We start from the raw sequence: 21,545 nt of genomic DNA on the forward strand, positions 1-21,545 counted from the left end.
CTCTAAGTCCCTTCCAATGCAAACCATTCTATGATTCCATCATTATTTCCATGCTGTTAAACACCAGAAGGCAGAACCAAGGTCCTGCTCTAATTGAACCTGTACCAACTGGGTGTTAGTACAGCTTGGGAATTGGTACCACCCAAAGGCAACACTTCATCAGTACTAGTATGGAACATGGGACAATCACTTCCTCCACTCCCACCAGCCCTGTGCCAGGCTGGAAGGCAAAGATGACGACCATCAGCCACCAGGGTTCGATCCCAGTGCAGCAGGTGATGCTTTTGTATTGAACACAGACACAGGGAGATGCACAAGTTTGGTTTTATTGCTGGAGCATGGCTGCATTGCTAGCTAAAGAAACTTTACAATCACTCCTGCAGACTATCTGCATTGCAAAGGTTTCAACAGGGAATGCCACAGAGCATTTGCAACCTTCACAATTCAAAGTACAGAGAAACATTCACAGCGTTACAAGGCCTCTGCAATGTGGTACAAACATTAGATTTAGAAACCCAAGTGCACATTAGAGCAGGATTTTCTTTCCAGCAGACAATGCTACATGATCACTCAAAGGACAAGCCTGTGTGTGCCTGCATTAACTCTGGAGTAACCTTCTCCATGGGGACTGCTACCAAAGAGAAGAGCAGGAAGAGAGCAGTGTTGTAGTGGTAAACAGCAGCCAGAATTCAGCTCCTTGGTAATGGCAGTGAATTGTGCCCCACTCTGCTGCTCACCAGTTAATACTTAAGGCAAATCTCCATGTATGGTTATTTTCCCAAGCTAAAGTAACTACATCAGCATTATCTGCCACACACTGAACAGAAAGCATTTTGTGGTGTGTGGAGGATGTGGCCAAGGAGAAATGAGATACCTCTGCAGATAAAACACTGTTCTTCTCAGAGCACTGAAACTCACAGCTTGGATGCACATAAACCCCACCATGGTGGGAAAGCCTAACCCTTCAAATTTACTCAGAGATGCTACTTCAGACTTGAAGTAGGTGGTTTATGGAGTTAGGAGTGCCAAGGTAGGTGCTCCTCTAGGAAAGAGCATGGAATTGGTGCCCACAAATACCCAAACATAAGGAGAACTCAATGCACTATGACTTTAAGTAGACAAGCCACAAATTACACTCAAGTAAGAGACCTTGCACATGATCTGATTCTTTTCATTGCTGTGTCCTAAACTTCAGTAGCCCCAACAACTTGGCAGAAAGAAGAATGCTATTTTCCCAGCCAACACTAATTTTCACAGGCCCTGAGCAAGGGCAATTCAACCTCAGCATCTGCTCCTCAGCTGGAAAATCTCAGTCACTCAGGGGCAAGCAGGAAAGATGTCTCTGACATAAGAACCAGCCATAAAAACAAGCACTCAAATGCAGAAATACTGGCATGAAGATGAAAAAGTTGTACCTGCTGGCACCCTTAAGTATCCAGACCTTAAGACAAGTTAGTAATGAAAGCATCTAAGTAAAGAGCCAGACTTGAGCTTTGCAAAATGCCTTTTTTCTAACCCCCATTTTTACCAACAGATTCAAATGCCAAACAAAACATTAGCTGTGTGTGGAGACAGCATTAGCAGTCTCCTGAGCATGCTGCAGGAGCCTACCTCGCTGCCCAGGAGGTAGGATCTTCTCCCATCCTTTGATCCCATCAAGCAGTCGACACAAGGAGGCAGAGTTTCGTCCCTAAGGTGAGCAGGGAGCGAGTACCAAAGGCTACAGCAACACTTTCACTGAACAAAAAGAGGTTACAAGGACTTCTGGAAGGCATAAGTGAACCTGCTAAAGGAAAAGGACAACCCAGGGAACTGCTCTAAACCAACAGAAGAACTGGAGTGAGAACACACAACGTCCCAGGAAAGAGAAGTGTGCTTTGTGATCTGCATTTATTCTTTACACATATGTATATTCTTGTGGTACAGACTGCATCATTTGTACAGGATAAATACAACAGGAATGAAGAGCTGTGAAGACTGCTGAGAAGGAACAGGAGAGCTTTATGTAGAGAACTCAGCAGGAGTTGAAATCTGACTCCTGCTACAGCTGGAAATATTCTTGTGTGGCACAGGCTCCTTCCTCCTGAAAGGGAAAACAACTGCAGCACACCCCACACATCAGCCAGCTGTTCATCTCTCCTCCACACACATCCAGCCACCTTTGCTCAAATCACAGGCATCAGCTGCTGCAGTGATCCAGGGCAAAATGCAGCTTCACACAGCAGAACCTCAGGCTGGCAGTTAACCCAGTCTCCTCAGACAGAGAATTCTTACTCTTGTGTCACCTCCTCCTTAGGCTGCTTGAGCTCAGTCAGTAACTCTTTGCCAGCTTCTCCTGCTTTTGAGGCAAAAAGAATAGCTCCCTGCTTGAAGCCCAGGAGCTTCAAGCTCCTGGCATAGTCTGCATATATAGCATGGATCAATTTATGTGAAGGAAGCATTAAGGAAAACCCAAATGAATAGTTGCTCTAAACTCTACTACTCAAATGTTAGCACTTCTTAGGCAATATGCAAAGTGCTATGAACTCAGACACACTTCAGGTATGTGCAAGTAGCTACTACCATAGAATTGTCAGGGCTGGAAGGGACCTCAAGGATCAGCCAGTTCCAAGCCCCCTGCCATGGGCAGGGACACCTCACACTGCAGCAGGTTGCTCACAGCCACATCCAGCCTGGCTGCAAACACCTCCAGGCAGGAGGCTTCCACCACCTCCCTGGGCAACCTGTGCCAGGCTCTCACCACCCTCCCAACATCCAATCTCAATCTACCCATTTCTAGTGTTGCTCCATCCCCCCCAGTCCTATCATCCCCTGACACCCTCAAAAGTCCCTCCCCAGCTTTCTGGCAGCCCCCTTCAGATACTGGAAGGCCACAATGAGGTCTCCTGGAAGCCTTCTCTTCTCCAGACTGAACAGCCCCAACTCCCTCAGTCTGTCCTCACAGCAGAGCAGCTCCAGCCCTCTGCTCCTCCTCATGGCCCTTCTCTGGACACCTTCCAGCACCTCCACATCCTACCATAATCTACCACAACACCAAGTCATAACTTGCAAAAGAAACTAAGAAACTCTAAGTCAGACTAAAAGATTTGTTTGTTAGAGTTGTCTACATGAAATGAGGCCTGGAGTTATCTACATGATGACTTAGTGGCTCTTTATTTACAAGCTGACATCAGTGATGACTCCATAAACCATAACCAGTCACTCACATGTGCATTACTATTCATTGTGGTACAGCTGCCTTCCAGTACCTGAAGGAGGCCTATGAGAAGGCTGCAGAGGGACTGCTTCCAAAGGCCTGCAGTGATGAGAAATGGTTTGAAATTAGATTGGATGTCAGGAACAAGCTCTGCACCATGAGGGTACCGGAATAGGTTGCCAAGGGAGGTAGCTGAGGCCCCATCCCATGAGATATTCAAGGTCAGGCTTGATAAAGCCTTGAGCAACCTGATCTAATGGAGGATGCCCCTGCTGACTGCAGGGGGCTCGGACTGGATGACTTTGGAGGTGCCTTCCAACCCAAACCATTCAATGATTCTCTGGTAACACCAAAACCAGAGCCACTTTTCAGAGTTCCCAGAACAGCCGGGCAGCTCTGCAGCCTGTGCTGAACAACACTTCAGATACATTTAGAAATACTTCTTACATTTTCAGCTCATCTGATCCTGACCTTTGATTTTCTTTGCTTTTGCTGCCTCAGAAGTGACTCCCTCATAAAGTACTTCAATCACTAGAGCAGTGCTGGTGTATAAAGGGATTCAATGAAGGGATCTTCTTTTCCTCAGATCCAGTGTTTCAAGACCCATTGGTTTCACTACAGAGCTGGCAGCAGTAGCAGCTTAGCAATTGTTCTTCTCTCTCCTAGGTTTGTTTTTCTCACTTTTAGTTGGCTTTCCAGTGACAGTGGCCTCACAGAGCACCAGAAAAGAGGTAATCATAAAATCACAGAACCAATCAGGTTGGAAAAGACCTCAGAGATCATCAAGTCCAACCTATTACCTAATACCTAACACCTCCTGACAACTAAACCATGGCTCCAAGTGCCACATCCAAGCCTTTGTTGAACACCTCCAGGGACAGGGACTCCACCACCTCCCTGGGCAGCACATCCCAATGGCCAGTTACTCTTTCTGGGAATGAAATGTTAATGTTATGGATTTATGCAAATAAATCACTTGTTTCCACACAAGCCCTGGGAGGAGAGGCTGAGGGAGCTGGGGCTGCTTAGCCTGGAGAAGAGAAGGCTCAGGGGAGACCTTCTTGCTCTCTACAGCTACCTGAAGGGAGGTTGTAGCCAGGTGGGGGTTGGTCTTTTCTCCCAGGCAACCAGCACCAGAACAAGAGGACACAGTCTCAAGCTGTGCCAGGGGAGGTTTAGGCTGGAGGTGAGGAGAAAGTTCTTCCCAGAAAGAGAGATTGGCCATTGGGATGTGCTGCCCAGGGAGGTGGTGGAGTCACTGTCCCTGGAGGTGCTCAAAAAAGGCTTGGAGGTGGCACTTGGAGCCATGGTTTAGTGGTCAGGAGGGGCTGGGTGCTAGGTTGGACTTGATGATCTCTGAGGTCTTTTCCAACCTGGTTGATTCTATGATAATTTCTTCAACCTACCCAATCTGGAAAATAAAAACAGGAACCCCTGGTCCTGCTCAGACAAGTTCACCTCAGGGTGGCTCACACATACTCACTGTGTATGAGGACCTAGATGCCAAGCCAGGAAGTCAGAAAAAGGATATTGGTATCATCATTAACTTCAAATGCCCCATACTTCAGGCAAGCTTCAACAAACAAAGCTGCTCTGTCAAAGTACCTCATGCTGGGAAACAGAGAGAAAAAGGCAATCATTTGTTAGGTGAGGAAAACACAAAAGCATTCCAAGGCAGTGCATCCAAACCCTTGCAGAGAGACTTCTGTAACAGACTTTGCACCTAGGTCTGGAGCAGCAAATCGAGAGAAGGCTTCAGATCATCATTAGGGTGAAACCTGTACCACCCCTGTGACACAGTCACACTCCCACACCACAGCTTCTCTGCATCTTCATGCTTCATACACCTTGGGTGCTCTGTACACCACAGCAGCACTGACTGCTGCTACCCTGCTCCCAGGCAGTGGGTAGAACACCTCACTCTATCCTCATGTGCTCCCTCATGCTTCCCTCACATCTATTAGTATGGCACTGCCCTCTCCCCAGGCTTCTTACATCTCTCCTTCCTTCCTGCACTCAAGGAAGTGATGCAAAAATTTTGCAAGATGAAGGCCCAGCTTAGTCAGAAAGAATCACAGCTCCTGTACATTGCTATTGCTTGGCCCACGCTCCCCAGCAATCTGAAAGGCTGCAGTCAATTCCAGTGCCAGTCCATGGTATGGAAATGGCAACAAAGCCATCAGCTCTGGCACACAAATACGACACACTGCTGAGGTTAAAGTTCATCACACAGGCTGCAACAGAAACAGACATCAGAAGCTGCAGACTCCCTCCCCCCCTTCAGACTCACAAATGCTTAAACAGCCCTTTGGGACAAGATAAAACACAGAGTGCACTGCTTCATCTTTACCTGTGCAGCATCTCTGCAACTTTAGTAAAGCACCCAAGTGACAAGAGGACAAGAAGGGCTTTGGACTTCTGGTTGACTTGTGGAGAGCACAGGTGATCTACCCAGCGCTTCAACACGTCAGCACACTCCTCGGAGCTCAAACGGACCTTCAGGAGATGGGAAAGCCACCTGTGAATTCCCAGCTGCCAGCCTCAGAGAGCATTCTGCTGCTGGTCTGTGTGTTTGTTCAGAGAAACACACTGGAGCAGAAGTAAAAGCACCTGAAAGTATCAGGTTCACTATGCAGTGTACATCATACCCTGAACTGATGCAATAGAAAGGAAAGTTAGAAAGATAGAGGTATAAAAATACTGCTTTTACATGTGGTTAACATAGCCTCATGGAACTGTCAGGGCTGGAAGGGACCTCAAGGAGCAGCCAGTTCCAACCCCCCTGCTATAACCTCACACTACAGCAGGTTGCTCACAGCCACATCGAGCCTGGCTGCAAACACCTCCTGGGATGAGGCTTCCACCACCTCCCTGGGCAACCTGTGCCAGGCTCTCACCACCCTCATGGGCAAGAACTACTTCCTAACAACCAATTTCTTGTTTTGCTCCATTTCCCCCCAGTCCTATCACTCCCTCACACCCTCAAAAGTCCCTCCCCAGCTTTCTTGTAGCCCCCTTCAGATCCTAGAAGGCCACAATGAGGTCTCCTCGGAGCCTTCTCTTCTCCAGACTGAACAGCCCCAACTCCCTCAGTCTGTGCTCATAGCAGAGCAGCTCCAGCCCTCTGCTCATCCTCGTGGCCCTTCTCTGGACACCTTCCAGCACCTCCAGATCCTTCCTGTAATAGGTGCTGCAGACATCATTTTCACCACAATACTTTTCTAAAACAGCAAGTATCAAGAAGTGAGAAATCTCTAACCTTTACTAAAGAGTCAGGGCCAAGACATCTCTATTCTTAGGAGTGGGATGCACTCATTTACTAAACGTGAGCCCAACTTTGTCCAGAAGGCATACCAGAAACTTAACTTAGAGACACTGAAACGTTATCCTCACTCACTGCTGTCCATTGTAATTTGGAGAACTCATGCCATTACTGCAATGACATCTGCATATCAAAACAGAAGCTGACCCAAAGGAATGTGGCTGGTGCTAAGTTCCAAATCAGCACACAAGCTACATGGAGCTCACACACAGTCACTAATGACTGACGTGGATAAGGCGCTCCAGGAGTGGCATTTCGGAGTTCAGTGTGATCTCTGTGCTGCTGCAGCCACATGCAACTTTACAAAGCACTCCTCAACAATTAGAACAGAGACTACCCCAACCATGTTTAGGCTCCACTTCTGCCATTTGGACAACCAGGGCAGACCTCTGCAGTCAAAAGGCTGAAGAAGCTGCCCACGGTGACCGAATGGATCGGCTTGGTGCAGCTCGCCACACAGGAAGAACTGGCGATGGTATTTCAAACTGAGGTTGCAGGCTTTTAACTCTGGAGAGCCTGAGCACCCTCATCAGCATTCCTAGCTAAGCAGGTCGTTTCTGTTAGCAGACTCAAAAGTGGGAAGTGCTACCTTTGCAAGCCAGGCTGCACGATTCCATTCCCCATAGGTCTGCAGGTAGCGGCAGGCGTCGGCAGCCTTATCGATCAGACACAGCAGCTGCACCCCCTCTGCAAGACACAAGGCACAATATAGCAAAGGTCTTTGAAGAAAGGGATTGCTAAATAAGTATGGAGCAGCACACTTGTACCCAGCAAAAGCATCTCTGCATCCTTCTTAGCATACAGAGATGATAAACCCTGATTTCTCGCCACAGAAGCTGGGTGTCAGAGAATTACTCTAGAACTATGTTTTCCAATGGAAACCAAGCAAAACAAGTTGAGCTTTAGACCTGACTGATCATTCTTGTGTCAGCTACCCCAGGTAGGGCATGCTACAACACATGCACCATCTATTACAACAGGATTGTCTCCTCTCCCATCTCCCTCAGCAGCCTTAATAAAGATGAGATGAAGTACTTTAGACGCAAAGGGAAAACTCGAGTCACGTCTCACCTGCCAGCTTTCCATTGGCTATCATGTTGGTTGCCACCAGTTTGATGGTGCTTTGAGATGGCCCTGATGAGGTGACAGTTGTGACCAGGCAGGCTTTGAGTGAGTCACAGTAGTAATGTGCATTCTCTGAGCTGGTTTCTAACAAGAGTTGCACTGCTCGGTCAGTCTGGCAAGAGAAAAATAAACCAACTGCAACTGTGATCAATACTTCCACTTTGAAACACAAGTCTTGATATATTGACCCTTTCTTTAAGATGTGGGACAAGCAACAAGGAGAGTTACTCTGAACCAGAAAATCTCTACCAGCATAGCAATAATGAAGATTCTCTTCTGCAAAGGCCTCCTTAGTAAGGACAGCATTTAAATACCCATCATGAAGGCCATCAATCACTGGCTAACATTCCCAGAGGAGCACCAAGGAAAATGTGATTCAGGATCTTTATTTCCTTGCTTACATAATATTTTGCAGAGTTATAAAAAGGAAGAGAAGCCTTCCATGTAAGCAGAGGAGAAATCCATTTGTGAGGATGCAGAAACTGGCTGGGATCCCAAGGGCTGATACTTTAAAACCAAGCCTCGGGGATTAATTCATCCACTGGTGGGACTCAGCCCTTGAAAAGGTTAGCTGCCGCTGAGCACCTGATGTGTGAGGCTCAGGACACTGGCTGCAGACACCTGGCTCTGAACTGCTGCAGGCAGGGCAGTTTTTGACTGCCATGAAGTGGCATTCTACACAGGCTAGCTACAGATGAAACACTTCTGGCATCTTTCACTGCTAACATTTGTTGACATGCTGAGGTGCTCAGTGGCACAGAAATCATTTCAGGTCAAACTACCAGTATTAAAGCTGGGTTTGGAATGTGGATGCAGCACAACTGCATGCTATATGCTGTACAAAGGCAACAGTACTCTTGTCAGGGTCCCAGCGAGCAGCTCTGGGCAGTCTCACTGCTCAGTAAGGATCTGCCAAAAGCTCACAGACATCCTGTGTTAGATAAAATGAGAGCAGCAAGTGCAGACTGCCTCATGCTCCAGCCTGACTTATCCCAAAGATGCTAAATTATAGATGTTCTGGGTGTTATGGGCTGCATTACTTCCTATTCATAGAACCATAGAATTGTTAGGGTTGGAAGAGACCCCAAGGATCATCTAGTTACAGCCCCTCTGAGTTAGGGCCTAGCTCAAAACTACCACAATGGCATACTCAAGATGTTCAGTTTTCTTTCCTAGCCACAAGATGGAGAGAAAGGTTTTTATAGGCCTCCCAATCACCTGATGTAGGTAACAACAAACACTATTATATACCAGGTAATGACACAGAGTTTGCAGTGTGATAGCAGATTAAGACAGCAAAAAACTATGCACTGGGTGACTAGCAGGAGGAAACACCACAGATGAGTTAGATAAAACTCTGCTTCAGTAGGGCAAGCAGGTAAAATGGAGAGAGAAAGAGAAGGAAAAAACCAAATATTACCCACAAACCTGGCCCAAGAGAAGAAGCTGATCAGCACATTTCCTGGTATGGTCATATGTTGACCTCTTCACTTCCTGAAGATTTACCCTTTCAAGCTGGAATTTCTGCACAAGGAAGGAAAAGGGTTTGAAAAGTCACACTACCATAAGAAATGAACCCAAGCATTCAAGGAGAGACAGAAGTATGCTGAGAGGTCAGACCACCATAAGAAATGAACCCAAGCATTCAAGGAGAGACAGAAGTATGCTGAGAGGTCAGACCACCATAAGAAATGAACCCAAGCATTTAAGGAGAGACAGAAGTACTTGAGAGTTTCTAGAGCACCCCTTATTTTTAAGTAACAGGGACTGATTTAATCCAGAGAGGTGTATCACTGAAAAAAAGTGAGTGAGGCAAGATGAGCAGAAGGTGTCAAATGCTGAGTGCTTATGGTGCTGATCACAACCTTACTAAGTGTATTTCTGAGCAACTTGAAATACCTGGAAGTAAGAATTTTCACACAGTATGTCATAGCATATATCCAAGGGATTAACCAATGGTTCTTGCAGGATGGCTGTGTCTGCTGGCTGTGGAGGCTTCTCCTGGGCTAAGCTGTGCAAATAGTGGGCAGCAACAGTCCAGAAATGCAGTTCAGATTCATCTCCATACAGCCTGAGAAGACAGAAGTCCAGATGTGAAATGCCTGCATGTTTTCATGTGCCCCATCAAAACATGACACCTTTAAAACAGCTGTTCACCCAGACCACGTGTTCCTGTGGGCACCACAAATACTTTGCATCACCAATGGGACAAACTACATGGGGCAAAAAACTTCTGGCATGGCATTGGGCAAGCTGGAGAAGTAAGAGGCTGGCCAGCAGACTGTTACAACAGCAATGAAACCCTTAATGAATGTTCAGCATCAATAGATGTGGAAATTGGGATTTCATTATTATTAGTTCATTATTAATCACTAACATCCCCTTTCAACTAGTTCATTATTAATCACTAACATCCCCTTTCAACTACAAGAAAGTTACTAAGTTTGAAAAGCATCTCTGCATACAGACAGGTTAAACTCAGCTACAGTTTAGGCAGCAGCAGAACACAGAACAAATCCATTTGAAATAAAAGACAGGCCTTGCCCTGTCTGCACAGAACCTCTGGAGTGTTGTGGAGTTCTGAAGCAGAGTTTTGGACATTGTATGACTCAAGGCAATGTAGGCAGCAGAAGTGCACTTAGGAAAGTACCACCAAAACTGAAGGCAGCTCTCTGCATCCAGCAAGCAAATAAAAAGTGTTTGAGTAAGGCAACCTTTCCATTCCTGGTCCTGGCAACACTCTGATAGGTGGGTGGCAAAATGGCTTAGGAACTGCACTGAGCAGTTCAGCACATTCCTGTGCACTAATGGGATCAGCATTTTATTAGGAGACATTTGAGGAAGCTCCCTGAATCTCTCCTACCTGGCAACCAGGAGACATCTTTGCAAGAGAGTAAAATCTGGATCAAGCAAAAGTCTCTTTATGTCACTGCAAAGAGAAAAGGCCACAAATCATCTGTAAATTGCAGTGCAGCTTATTTTGGTTGGCTTTGAACACAAACATGGTCAATCACCTGCTGATACAAAACCCCCAACATACTCCATTTCTATTCTGACATTAAAAAACCCCCAACCAACCAAAACTACACACCACACATCTAGCAAACCCGTTACAACAGCATGCACACATCCCTTCAAATAGGATTGAGCTCCAGACCAAACACAGACAGCGAGGCCATCAGGAGTTCCTTATTCTTGCAGTGAAAGGAACAACCACAAGGGTGTATACAAAGCTGTACATGAGTCTGCAGTGGCTCTACAAATGACAGGATTAACTCAATCAGAATAATCCTGCAGTTCTGCAGTGCCCAGCACAAGAGATCCACACACCAGAAGTCAGTTTCTGTACAGATGTTTCAGGCTGCATCAAAACATGCCAAGTTTATCTTCAAGAAAGCAAAAGGGAGGTGGCTTTGTGCCCCTCTGCTGTGCAGCAGGTTTGGTGCAGGGCTTTGGCTGCTTGCTTTACAGGCTTTGCTTTTCTAAAAGCAGACACTGATCAAGAATGTGAGCCTCAGCTGGCCACCTTGCTCTGGACAGCCTGATCCAGCTGAGGATGCCCCTGCTTGCTGCAGAGGGGGTTGGACTGGATGACCTTTGGAGGTCCCTTCCAACCCAGCCCAATCTGTGGTTCTGTAATTCAGTGAAAGATTTCCACAAAGAACTACACATCACTGAAGTGCTGCTTGGAAATGACAAATGCTCACTGGTCAATCACAAATTAGGAGCTAGGCCAAGTGGTATCTTTAAGTCCCTAGCTGTCAGTCACTGCTACACTGTTGGTGTTAAAATGTCAATACTGATTTCCATGATGCTTTCCAGATGCTCAAAAAAGAACATGTTGATGAGTCAGTGTTTAACAAACTTTGCTTATTCAAAATGAATGAAGCCCCACCTTGGAGAGGCCCATGAACATCAAAATGAACTCATTACAAGCTTATCTTCAGAAAGACAGAGCATTATTCCTTCATTAAGCTGTGAATTGCCACTAATTGAATTCTTTGTTTGGACTTCTCTAGCAGAGAAGGCAAATCAAGGAATTCAGTTAGTGGCAATTCTTCTTCTCCCTAGCTTATTCAAAGAAGAATAGGAATTGTCTTACTTGGACAATGAATTCAACTGCTCTTGAAGGAGGTTTTTAATATTTTCATTCTCTGGATAATCACTGGATGAAAAAAATGCAGAAAGAGGTTTCCCATATTAGCAAAATGACAAAATCATCTGAGATGGAAAAGCATTACTGGCAGAAGAACACACACAGCCACATACCTGCAATCAACCTTGCATGTTCTTAGGCTAAGCCACCCATGCAATATTCTTTGTCTAGTTACTAGTTCCAAACCACCAACGAAATAGTAGGTTTGCTTCCTCTCTACCTCAGAGTCAGTGCCACCAATCTTTCACTTCTCACTTTTAATTAGTTTCAAGGTTAATGAATAAAAGGAAAGGGCAAAGCCTAGCCACAGACAGTACATGGAATGCATCCACCTGCCTCATCTGCAGATGAGCCTCAGCAGGGCAGAGGCAGGGAGAACCAGTTCTGGCCTCCCCATTTCAAGAAGGGCAAGGAACTGCTGGAAAAGGTACAGCAGAAGGCTACAGAGATGGTTAGGGGACTAGAACATCTGTCTTGTGAAGAAAGGCTGAGGGACTTGGGGCTTGTCATGAGGTGTTAGGTAGTAGGTAATAGGTTGGACCTGGTGACCTCTGAGGTCTTTTCCAACCTGGTTGATTCTGTGATTGTGTGATTTTTAGCCTGGACAAGACTGAGGGGGGATTTTGCAAAGCTTATAAATACCTGAGGGGTAGGTGTCAGGAGGATGGGGACTGTCTTTTTGCAGTGGTGCCCAGCAACAGGACAAGAGGTAATGGGCACAAACATGAACATAGGAAGTTCCATCTAAACATGAGGAGGAACCTCTTTCCTTTGAGGGTGGTGGAGCACTGGGAGAGGCTACCCAGAGAGGTGGTGGAGTCATTCAAAGCTCGCCTGGATGCTGTCCTGTGCAACTTGCCCTAGGTGATCCTGCTTGGGCAGGGGGGTTGGACTAGATGATCTCCAGAGGTCCCTTACAGCCCCTATCGTTCTGTGGTTCTGTGACAAGGAGAAGTGCTCCCACTGTGGTGTGAAGCATGGCTCACTAAAAGTGAAGACAGGTCTGTTAGACTTCCAGTTATCCTTTAGGAACCAACTCTGGCCATTCTTACATTAATTTCTTGAAAGAAGAGAACACACAGTTATTCTCTGAAACAACATAACCTGGCCAGGACATAAAACTATTGCCAGCAGCTTAAAGCAGACAGCAGCTTTCAACAGCCAAGGGCTCATGAATGTCAGAAGAAATAAAATGCTTGATCTTCAAACCTTTTCTATTTGTTAGTTTTAGTGAAGCCATTATCTTTCTGCCTGTCTCAGAGAGATGAACCTTGGGCATCTAACAGTCATTTGCACTGAAGGACTAATAAAAATGTTGGATCTCAGAAAAGTCATAATATTTTATAGAGAGAGAGATAGATATTCCTGCTTACATGCTTGCAATATCCAGGGAGTGTTTCTCATTCCATGGCTGATGCAATAAGAAAGCTTTTAAAGCTAATGAAGCCCTTGGAACAAGCAGATAGGGACACCATGCAGGCTCTGAAACAAAAGGGAAAAGATTCATTGTTGAGTGGCTGTGTGTGCAGGAACACTGTGTGCAGCAGCCATTAAATGGACCACCTTGTTTGTAAGCACCAGAAGCAAATCATCAATCACTGGCTTCTTACAAACACAACATGTGTTACTAGACATAAAAGCTTATCTTTACAGGCAAGCAAAACCATCTCAGAGAAGGTGCAGGCTTAGCCCCCATGCTCAAAGGAGAATTTCAGGACACTCCACATTGCATTTAGCCACAGATTTCTGACATACATTACACTGGCAGTAAGCAGAGCTGTGCATGATCATTGGTGTCGAGGCTGCACCTTGACTTCTGTGTTCAGGTTTGGGCCCCTCACTACAGGAAAGACACTGAGTTGCTGGATTGTGTCCAGAGAAGGGCAACAAGGCTGGTGAAGGGTCTGGAGAACAGGGCTGGTGAGGAGCTCCTGAGGGGTATGAGGCTGTTTAGAGAGCAGGCTGAGGGGAGACCTCATTGCTGGACCTGAAAGGAGGTTGAAGTGAGGTGGGGATTGGTCTCTTCTCCTCAGTATCAGGTGACAGAATAAGAGGAAATGACCTGAAATTGTGCAAGGGAAGGGCTAGGTTGGACATTAGGAAAAGTTTCTTCACTGACAGTGTGGTCAGGCACTGGAACAATCTGCCCAGAGGAGGTGGTGGAGTCACTAACCCTGGTGTTGTTCAAGAAACCTGGGGACATGACACCTGGGGACATGGTTTAATGACCAGGGTGGTGCTGACACAGTTGGATTTGATGATCTTAGAGGGAGCTGGGGTTGCTTAGCCTGGAGAAGAAGAGGCTCAGGGCAGACCTTCTTGCTCTCTCCAACTCCCTGAAGGGAGGTTGTAGCCAGGTGGGGGTTGGTCTCTTCTCCCAGGCAACCAGCACCAGAACAAGAGGACACAGTCTCAAGCTGTGCCAAGGGAGGTTTAGGCTGGAGGTGAGGAAGTAGTTCTTCACAGAGACTGGCCACTGGAATGTGCTGCCCAGGGAGGTGGTGGAGTCACCATCACTGGATGAGGCACTTGGTGCCATGGCTTACTTGATGAGATGGTGTTGGGTGATAGGTTGGACTTGATGATCTCAAAGGTCTTTTCCAACCTGGTTAATTCCATTCCATTCTACAAGCAGTAAGTCTGCATTCAGTACAAGGGCTGGGGTGATGTGTGGTAAATGCTCCTTGGTGCCTCAGGAATAAACCAAGCAGCAGGCAGCTAGTTTATCAGACACTCAGCAATTCCCTCTGCTCCACAGGCACTGAGGGATGCAGGAATCTTGTCCATGTGATTTTTTAATTAAAAGATGATCAGAGTGCAGAGGCAGAAGGAGAGCTGAATCACAAGTGACCTCAGCCCTGCTGGATCTCGACTGGAGAGTGCTTGGTTTCAGAACATTAGTTTTTACAGCTTAATATCACAGAGCACTCAAAGGACAGTAAAAAAAATAGCTGTGATAAATGCTTTCTTCAACCATCCCACACCACAGCTCACCACATCCCCCTTTTATTAGATGTGTCTGAGTCAGAATCTTAGGGAAATTGTGTGAGCAAGGGCAGGATAGACAATAAAGGACCAAACCAGAAGCAGTTATTTGGAACACTAGAAATAAAGAATAGAAAAACTGCAGCTTAGTTAACTTATTTCAGCAGTTAATTATTTAAATTCCTTTCTCAGATATGGCCACAAAGCAGTCAACCATCACTAGCTTTGCTGGTTTGGAGTTCAATCTGTTTTGCAAAGAAATGAATCTGTCTACAAACTGCCTTTGGTCTGTTGAGAGGTCAGAAAAGCCATTTTCACACATTAGTGAAAGGATCAAATCCATGTGATGAGTATCAGTCATAGGTACTGCCACCCAGCTGATGTACTGATGCTTTCTAGGTCAGCTTGCTAGCCAGCTGTACAAGAAGCTCTTAGGCTGCTAATTTGAAAAGTATAGTTTATCCAGGAGATTAAACTTGTATGAGGAAACTACCTCTGTGCCCTAAGCCTACACAAGTTATCTGCAGATATGAAAAGCACTATGGGGACACCTGGACCTCCACAGGTGACAATGCTCTGGACTCATAAAATCATAGAATCATCAGGGTTGGAAGGGACCTCAAGGCTCAGCCAGTTCCAACCCCCCTGCCACCGGCAGGGACACCTCACACTGCAGCAGGTTGCTCACAGCCACATCCAGCCTGGCTGCAAACACCTCCAGGCATGAGGCTTCCATCACCTCCCTGGGCAACCTGTGCCAGTCTCTCATCACCCTCATGGGGAACAACTTCTTCCTCACATCCAATCTCAATCTGCCCATTTCTAGATTTTTTTCCCATCCCCCCCAGTCCTATCACTCCCTGACACCCTCAAAAGTCCCTCCCCAGCTTTCTTGTAGCCCCCTGCAGATTCTGGAGGGCCACAATTAGCTCTCCTCAGAGCCTTTTCCTCTCCAGACTGAATATCCCCAACTCCCTCAGTCTGTCCTCACAGCAGAGCAGCTCCAGCCCTCTGCTCATCCTCGTGGCCCTTCTCTGGACACCTTCCAGCACCTCCAGATCTTTTGTGCTGAAGGTTTCCATGATCCACTTTGAAAAGCATCACTGGGTCAAGAGGTAAAACCAAAACCCAACCCAAAGCAATCAACATACCTATTAAATCCTGTTCATCCATTCTAAAGCAGGAAGGTTTCATGGACAGGTCCAGGACCCTAATGCAGCCATCATCTGAGGCCAGCACCACCTTGTCTGAGGTGCACCAGTCCACGTCCAGGATTCGGAACGTGACATTTCTCCCACTTCTCAAGCTGCTCACCATCTGCACCTGGAAAAGTGGAGTGATTGCTCATTTTCACTAGGCTCTCCATCACACTCTGTAAAGCTCTGGCAGGTGCCCCTGAAGCACACCACAAAACTGGTGATAAAAGGTGAAGTTTGTCACAAATCCCTTTAATGATGGGCTTTTCTAAAGAGGGGGCAACTTAGAGACCTTGGAGTGAGGCACATGGTGCCCTCAAGTAATACTTCTTCCCAGTTGAGAGGTGAGAAAGACCCTTTTGATACAGCTCTACTGCTGCCTTTTGGTATCTGGAGGTCTGGAGTCCCCAGTACAGGAAGGACATGGAGCTGATGGAGGTCCAGAGGAGGACCACAAAAATGATCAAGGAGTTGGAGCATCTCTGCTACCTTGACAGGCTGAGGTGTTCAGCCTGGAGAGAAGGCTCCAGGGAGACCTAATAGCAGCCTGCCAGTACCTGAAGGGGGCTACAGGAAGGATAAAGGGAGACTGTTTGCAAAGGCCTGCAGGGACAGGAAAAGGGACAGTGGCTTCAAACTAGAGCAGAGCAGATTTGGATTGGATGTTAGGAACGGGCAGTGGAATATTGGAATAGGTTTGCCTGGGGAGGTGGTTGTGGTCCCATCCCTGGAGATATTCAAGATGAGGCTGGACAGGGCTCTGGGCAACCTGATCTAGTTGGGGATGTCCCTGCTGACTGCAGGGGGGAATTGGACTGGATGACCTTTGTAGGTCCCTTCCAGCCCAGACCATTCTATGATTCTATGATCTTTACTGTGGAAATTTCTGTTCCCTCTTTAATTCCAGTCCCTAACTGAGCATATAAGCATGAAGGGGGAAGCATGCCTTTTAATCAGTTTATGCTCTTCATAAATACATCATTCTTGGTAAATACTGAACTGCTCTAGAAATATTTTTGGCCATCCAATTAAGAACAGTATGGGAATAGGATGATTTACTGTCCACAAGCAGAAAGAAACCAAACCTAAACTGTACTTCTAACCAGGGACAGTAGTTGGACATTTTGTTGCCCTTCTGTAGCATCACAGACTACTGTAATTGTTAGGATTAAGGACATACTGATAAGGTCTCTGTTGTGCTTAAAACAAGTGAAAGGAAACAGCAGAATTTTCAAGCAGAGCAGGGAGTTAGGGTGGTATGAGACCTCTGGGGCACTGAGGGAACAAGAGAAAAATGTGGAAACATCAAATAACTGATTGTAGGCAAAGGTGAAGTTCTAAGGAGAGGATCATATGGACAATAGGACAGGTTATAAATTATTTCTGCAAATATTCTGAATGAGTTTAGGTTGAAAATGTGAATTAACCTTCCATGTAGGAAACTCCCTTGTCCCCACAGAAAGAGGGAACATCTACAGGAGATGTATCCCACAGCATCAAAACTATGCAAAAACAGTCTTGGAGTGGCCCATGGGATAATATTCTACTCTGCCTACATGATCTACTGTCCAACTCTTATCATCAGTGGAAAGTTTCATGCTGCTCAAATTGAGTTAGGAATTGTTGCTCACTATAAAGTTCACAGAAAATAACAAACATTCTCCTCATAGCCTGAACATACTCTGGGGGTGCTAAATCAAACCAGTACAACTAGCTGTCCTTCCCCAGAGTACTATAATCCCTGAAGGCTCCAGGAAGTAATTCCCAGAAGACTTCTGAACATTACTACAGAACTTGTAAGATGAGAAGGTAGAGAACAAGAGGACACAGTCTCAAGCTGCACCAGGGGAGGTTTAGGCTGGAGGTTAGGAAGAAATTCTACACAGAGAGAGTGATTGCCTATTGGAATGGGCTGCCTGGGGAGGTGGTGGAGTCACCATCACTGGAGGTGTTCAGGAGGAGACTTGATAGGGTGCTTGGTTGCATGGTTTAGTTGATTAGGTGGTGTTGGATGATAGGTTGGACATGATGATCTTGAAGGTCTCTTCCAACCTGGTCTATGCTATGCTAAGAATGTTAATTAAGAAGTGTCTCCTTTCTGGCACTCCCTAACACATGAAATCTGTAAGGAAAAACACTCCTGTGTCCATAGACTGTAAGACTGAGGACTCCCCATTAAACTTTTCATGTCTGCCTCAATAACCATTACAGAAGAATGACAGAGGGTATGCTGGAGACAGTGTCAGCTTTATGAGTGCAAAGCACTTTGCACTGATGGCAGCTGGAAAATGCTGCAAGTACAAGGGCCATGCCATGCCACCTCATTACACGACTGTCGGCAAGAAATCACAACGAAGGCAAACGTAACCCCTGACCTGTCCTGGTTGTGAGAAACACTGTGTATTTTGCAATGAAGAGCACATGAAAGCAGGAGATACTTGCCTCTTTTGAGTCCCAGATTTCTGCTCCATCGTTGTACATGGCAAGGAGTTTCTGGTTGCCTTTCCCCGGGGCAAACCGGATCTTCTTCACCCAGCTGCGGTGCGTGGGAATGCCCCTAAGGAAAGAAAAGGGCAGCATCGGCATCAATCCTTCCACACCTAATACTGGCAGGTAGTGAAATCCTCCTCATGAACATTGCACATCCTGACACTGTACAGATTGAGGAGAACAATCTGTCTCTCTCTCTACAGACACAAACAACTTTCCAGGGTATCCTGAACAGATGAAATGCTTGAAATAAACACAATGCTTAACACTTTGTGAGAAGCCATTGCAGACTGAGCAGGAGTACTGAGCTGGCTTAAAAATGCTGATAAAAGACTTAACTTCAGCTGAGAATGCAAAAGAGAATGGTAACACAGTAGGCATTCTGTGAAAATCTGTTTCAAAATCCTTGCATCTTTTACCTCAAAACTCACAGATGACAGAATACAGAATAGAGCAGGTTGGAAAAGACCTTTGGGATCACCCAATCCAACCTGTCACCCAACACCATCTGATCAACTAAACTGTGGCACCAAGTGCCTCATCCAGGCTCTTCTTAAACACCTCCAGTGATGGTGACTCCACCACCTCCCTGGGCAGACCTCTTACAGTGAAGATTAAAAATGAGGAGGGGCAACAAACCCCTTCCCAAAACATTCTAACACTCATCATCTGATGTTTGTCAGATTGGATTTGCACTCATACCTGGACACTCTAGCTTTCAAATCCCAGAAGTTCAAGTTTCCATCAACATCTCCAAGAACCAGGATATCCCCTTTCCAGGCAATGCATGTAATGCTACCCATACTGCCCTGCAATTATTGAAGCAGCAGAGTGAAATATTGTGATTAATGGAGCCAAACACAGGAACAAACATTTCAGCACTAGTATTTCTGTCTCAGAAAAATAAATAAATGACATGATGTGTAAGACCAAATTCTGCCCACTGAGGGAAGGAAATAATTCTGTTGAATAGAAGCATTTATCCAGTCAGGCACATTTCCTTCAATGTGCTCCAAAAGAAATTTCCCTGTGAGAAATTCTGGGTTTAAAGCAATGCAAATCACTTCTGTGTCTCTTGCTGCAAGGGAACAGCGACGTGACAGAGCTCATCAATCACAACACTAAGCAAAAAGAAAAGATTTCCTATTTGTGAGCTTCATTTATCAAAGCCTTCAAGAGCAAGTGGAAAAATGAAGGGGGAAAAAAAGCAGCAAGATTGTTCTTCAGAGTAAGTGGGGAAAACCCACACTTAACACTCACAAAAGAGAGCTCTGGCCCACTCAAGCTCTCCCTATGACATAAGAGAATAGAACAGAATAAACCAGGTTGGAAGAGGAGCATTTACCACACATCACCCCAGCCCTTGTACTGAATGCAGACTTACTGCTTATGGAATGGAGTGGAGTGGAATGGAGTGGAATGGAGTGGAATGGAATGGAGTGGAATGGAATGGAATGGAATGGAATGGAATAGAATAGACCAGACCAGACCAGACCAGGTTGGAAGAGACCTTTGAGATCATGGTGTCCAACCCACCACCCAACACCATCTAATCAACTAAACCATAAGAGAAATCCACTAACAGAACACAACCATGCTTCAAAACCATCTCCTTTTCCCATGCAAGTTTCATTTTTATATGTGCTTTAATAAAATTCTTGTCCTGGACTTTATTCTGAGAGAGCCTGTGAAGATTGTAACTTGTGAAACAAACCCCAACCAAACACACAAACCCAACCCATTTCTTTCCACAGTGTTCTCAGTAGCAATACAGGAGATTGTGAAAAGAGAATTGCTGCAGTGTTTAAGCTGGAATCTTTATTTCACATTTCAAACTGCTGATGCAATGGCCATCTACCACTACTGGCCCCTCACCCCTACAATGCATAGCCTGTGGTATTTTTTCAGGCAATCACAGCCAAGAAAAAAATAAATGAATTAAAGCAAACTGAAACTCACATCAGGAGGAATTCTTGCACTGTCTTTTACAGAGTTTCCTTCTACTGTGAGATGATAAACCTGCCCATCAGCACCTGTAAACACAAAGTGCTCTCTGGCAGAGATGTTCTGGCTCAGCTCTGATTTACTTTCAGCCTCCTGTAACAAACTTGAAAGAGAACACAAGGAGATACAAATATTTCTTTCTTGAAATTACAATTGCAAGGCAAATTCTCCCCAGCTAATGCACACAGGCAGAGCAAAAATGTGTACATCCTGCAGAACCATTGCTCCAGAAGCAGCAGTTAAGTCATTCATACACTTGTGGAAATGTTCAGGGGCAAATAAAGAGCTTTTTACTGCAAGGACCAACTACTAGACTGCTACAGACACACTTGGCAGACACAGGTACCCCGTTTCTTTCATTCAGCAGTAAATCAAAGTTCCACACCTAAAAGCTAAAGGGAGGCCCATAAAATTGGTTTCCTAGAATCACAGAATGGTTTGGGTAGGATGGGACCTCCAAAGGTCATCCAGTTATAAGGGACATCTGCAATCATAAGGGACATCCTCAACCAGAGCAGGTTGCCCAGAGCCCTGTCAAGCCTCACTCATATTATCTTTGGGGATGGGGCCCCAACCACCTTCCAAGGCAACCTGCCCCAGTGTTCTACCACCCTCATGGTGCAGAAATTGTTCCTAACATCCAATCTAAATCTGCTCTGCTCTAGTTTGAAGCCATTGTCCCTTCTCCTATCAATGCAGGTCTTTTTAAACAGTCTCTTTCCATCCTTCTTGTAGCCCTCTTCAGGTACTGGAAGGCCACTATTAGGTCTCCCTGCAGCCTCCTCTTTTCCAGGCTGAACAAACACCATGGCCCCAAGAATGGGTTCCAAAACATTCTGTTCTACAGAACAATGGCATGTGGTAAAAAACCAGCAACTGATCTCATAAAATGAGAGTGAGAAATACCTGATCACAGAAGATTCTACACTGCTCACTTCAGTGTCTGATGCAACTGTCTGCCGGGCCATGGCCTCGCGAGCCGCTAACTGCTTTTTCCTCAGGCTTTTCAGGTTATGAGAAGGTGACCACTCCTGTGAGAGAAATGTCCAGGAAAATATGGAAAACACAGAG

At 45.9% G+C, this 21,545-nt stretch overlaps 1 protein-coding gene across 1 annotated transcript in view; it reads right to left on the minus strand.

Annotated features, from left to right (window-relative positions):
• Positions 1-1,998: 1,998 nt before the first annotated feature.
• The window catches only part of WDR11 (WD repeat domain 11), a 55,802-nt gene continuing 36,255 nt past the window's right edge, over positions 1,999-21,545 (minus strand). Inside the window, exons 15-29 of the mRNA XM_054163532.1 lie at positions 21,381-21,505; positions 20,430-20,577; positions 19,173-19,279; positions 18,423-18,537; positions 15,936-16,107; positions 13,173-13,281; positions 11,746-11,808; positions 10,507-10,572; positions 9,543-9,714; positions 9,072-9,167; positions 7,590-7,755; positions 7,108-7,205; positions 5,547-5,692; positions 4,725-4,807; positions 1,999-2,425 (exon numbers count right to left, since the gene is read on the minus strand). Of these exons, the coding sequence (XP_054019507.1) occupies positions 2,271-2,425; positions 4,725-4,807; positions 5,547-5,692; positions 7,108-7,205; positions 7,590-7,755; positions 9,072-9,167; positions 9,543-9,714; positions 10,507-10,572; positions 11,746-11,808; positions 13,173-13,281; positions 15,936-16,107; positions 18,423-18,537; positions 19,173-19,279; positions 20,430-20,577; positions 21,381-21,505 (1,821 nt within the window). The 3' untranslated portion in view covers positions 1,999-2,270. The remainder of the gene's footprint in view (positions 2,426-4,724; positions 4,808-5,546; positions 5,693-7,107; positions 7,206-7,589; positions 7,756-9,071; positions 9,168-9,542; positions 9,715-10,506; positions 10,573-11,745; positions 11,809-13,172; positions 13,282-15,935; positions 16,108-18,422; positions 18,538-19,172; positions 19,280-20,429; positions 20,578-21,380; positions 21,506-21,545) is intronic.

Source organism: Dryobates pubescens, chromosome 8 (genome assembly GCF_014839835.1).
Source record: "Dryobates pubescens isolate bDryPub1 chromosome 8, bDryPub1.pri, whole genome shotgun sequence".
NCBI classification, from domain to species: domain Eukaryota; kingdom Metazoa; phylum Chordata; class Aves; order Piciformes; family Picidae; genus Dryobates; species Dryobates pubescens.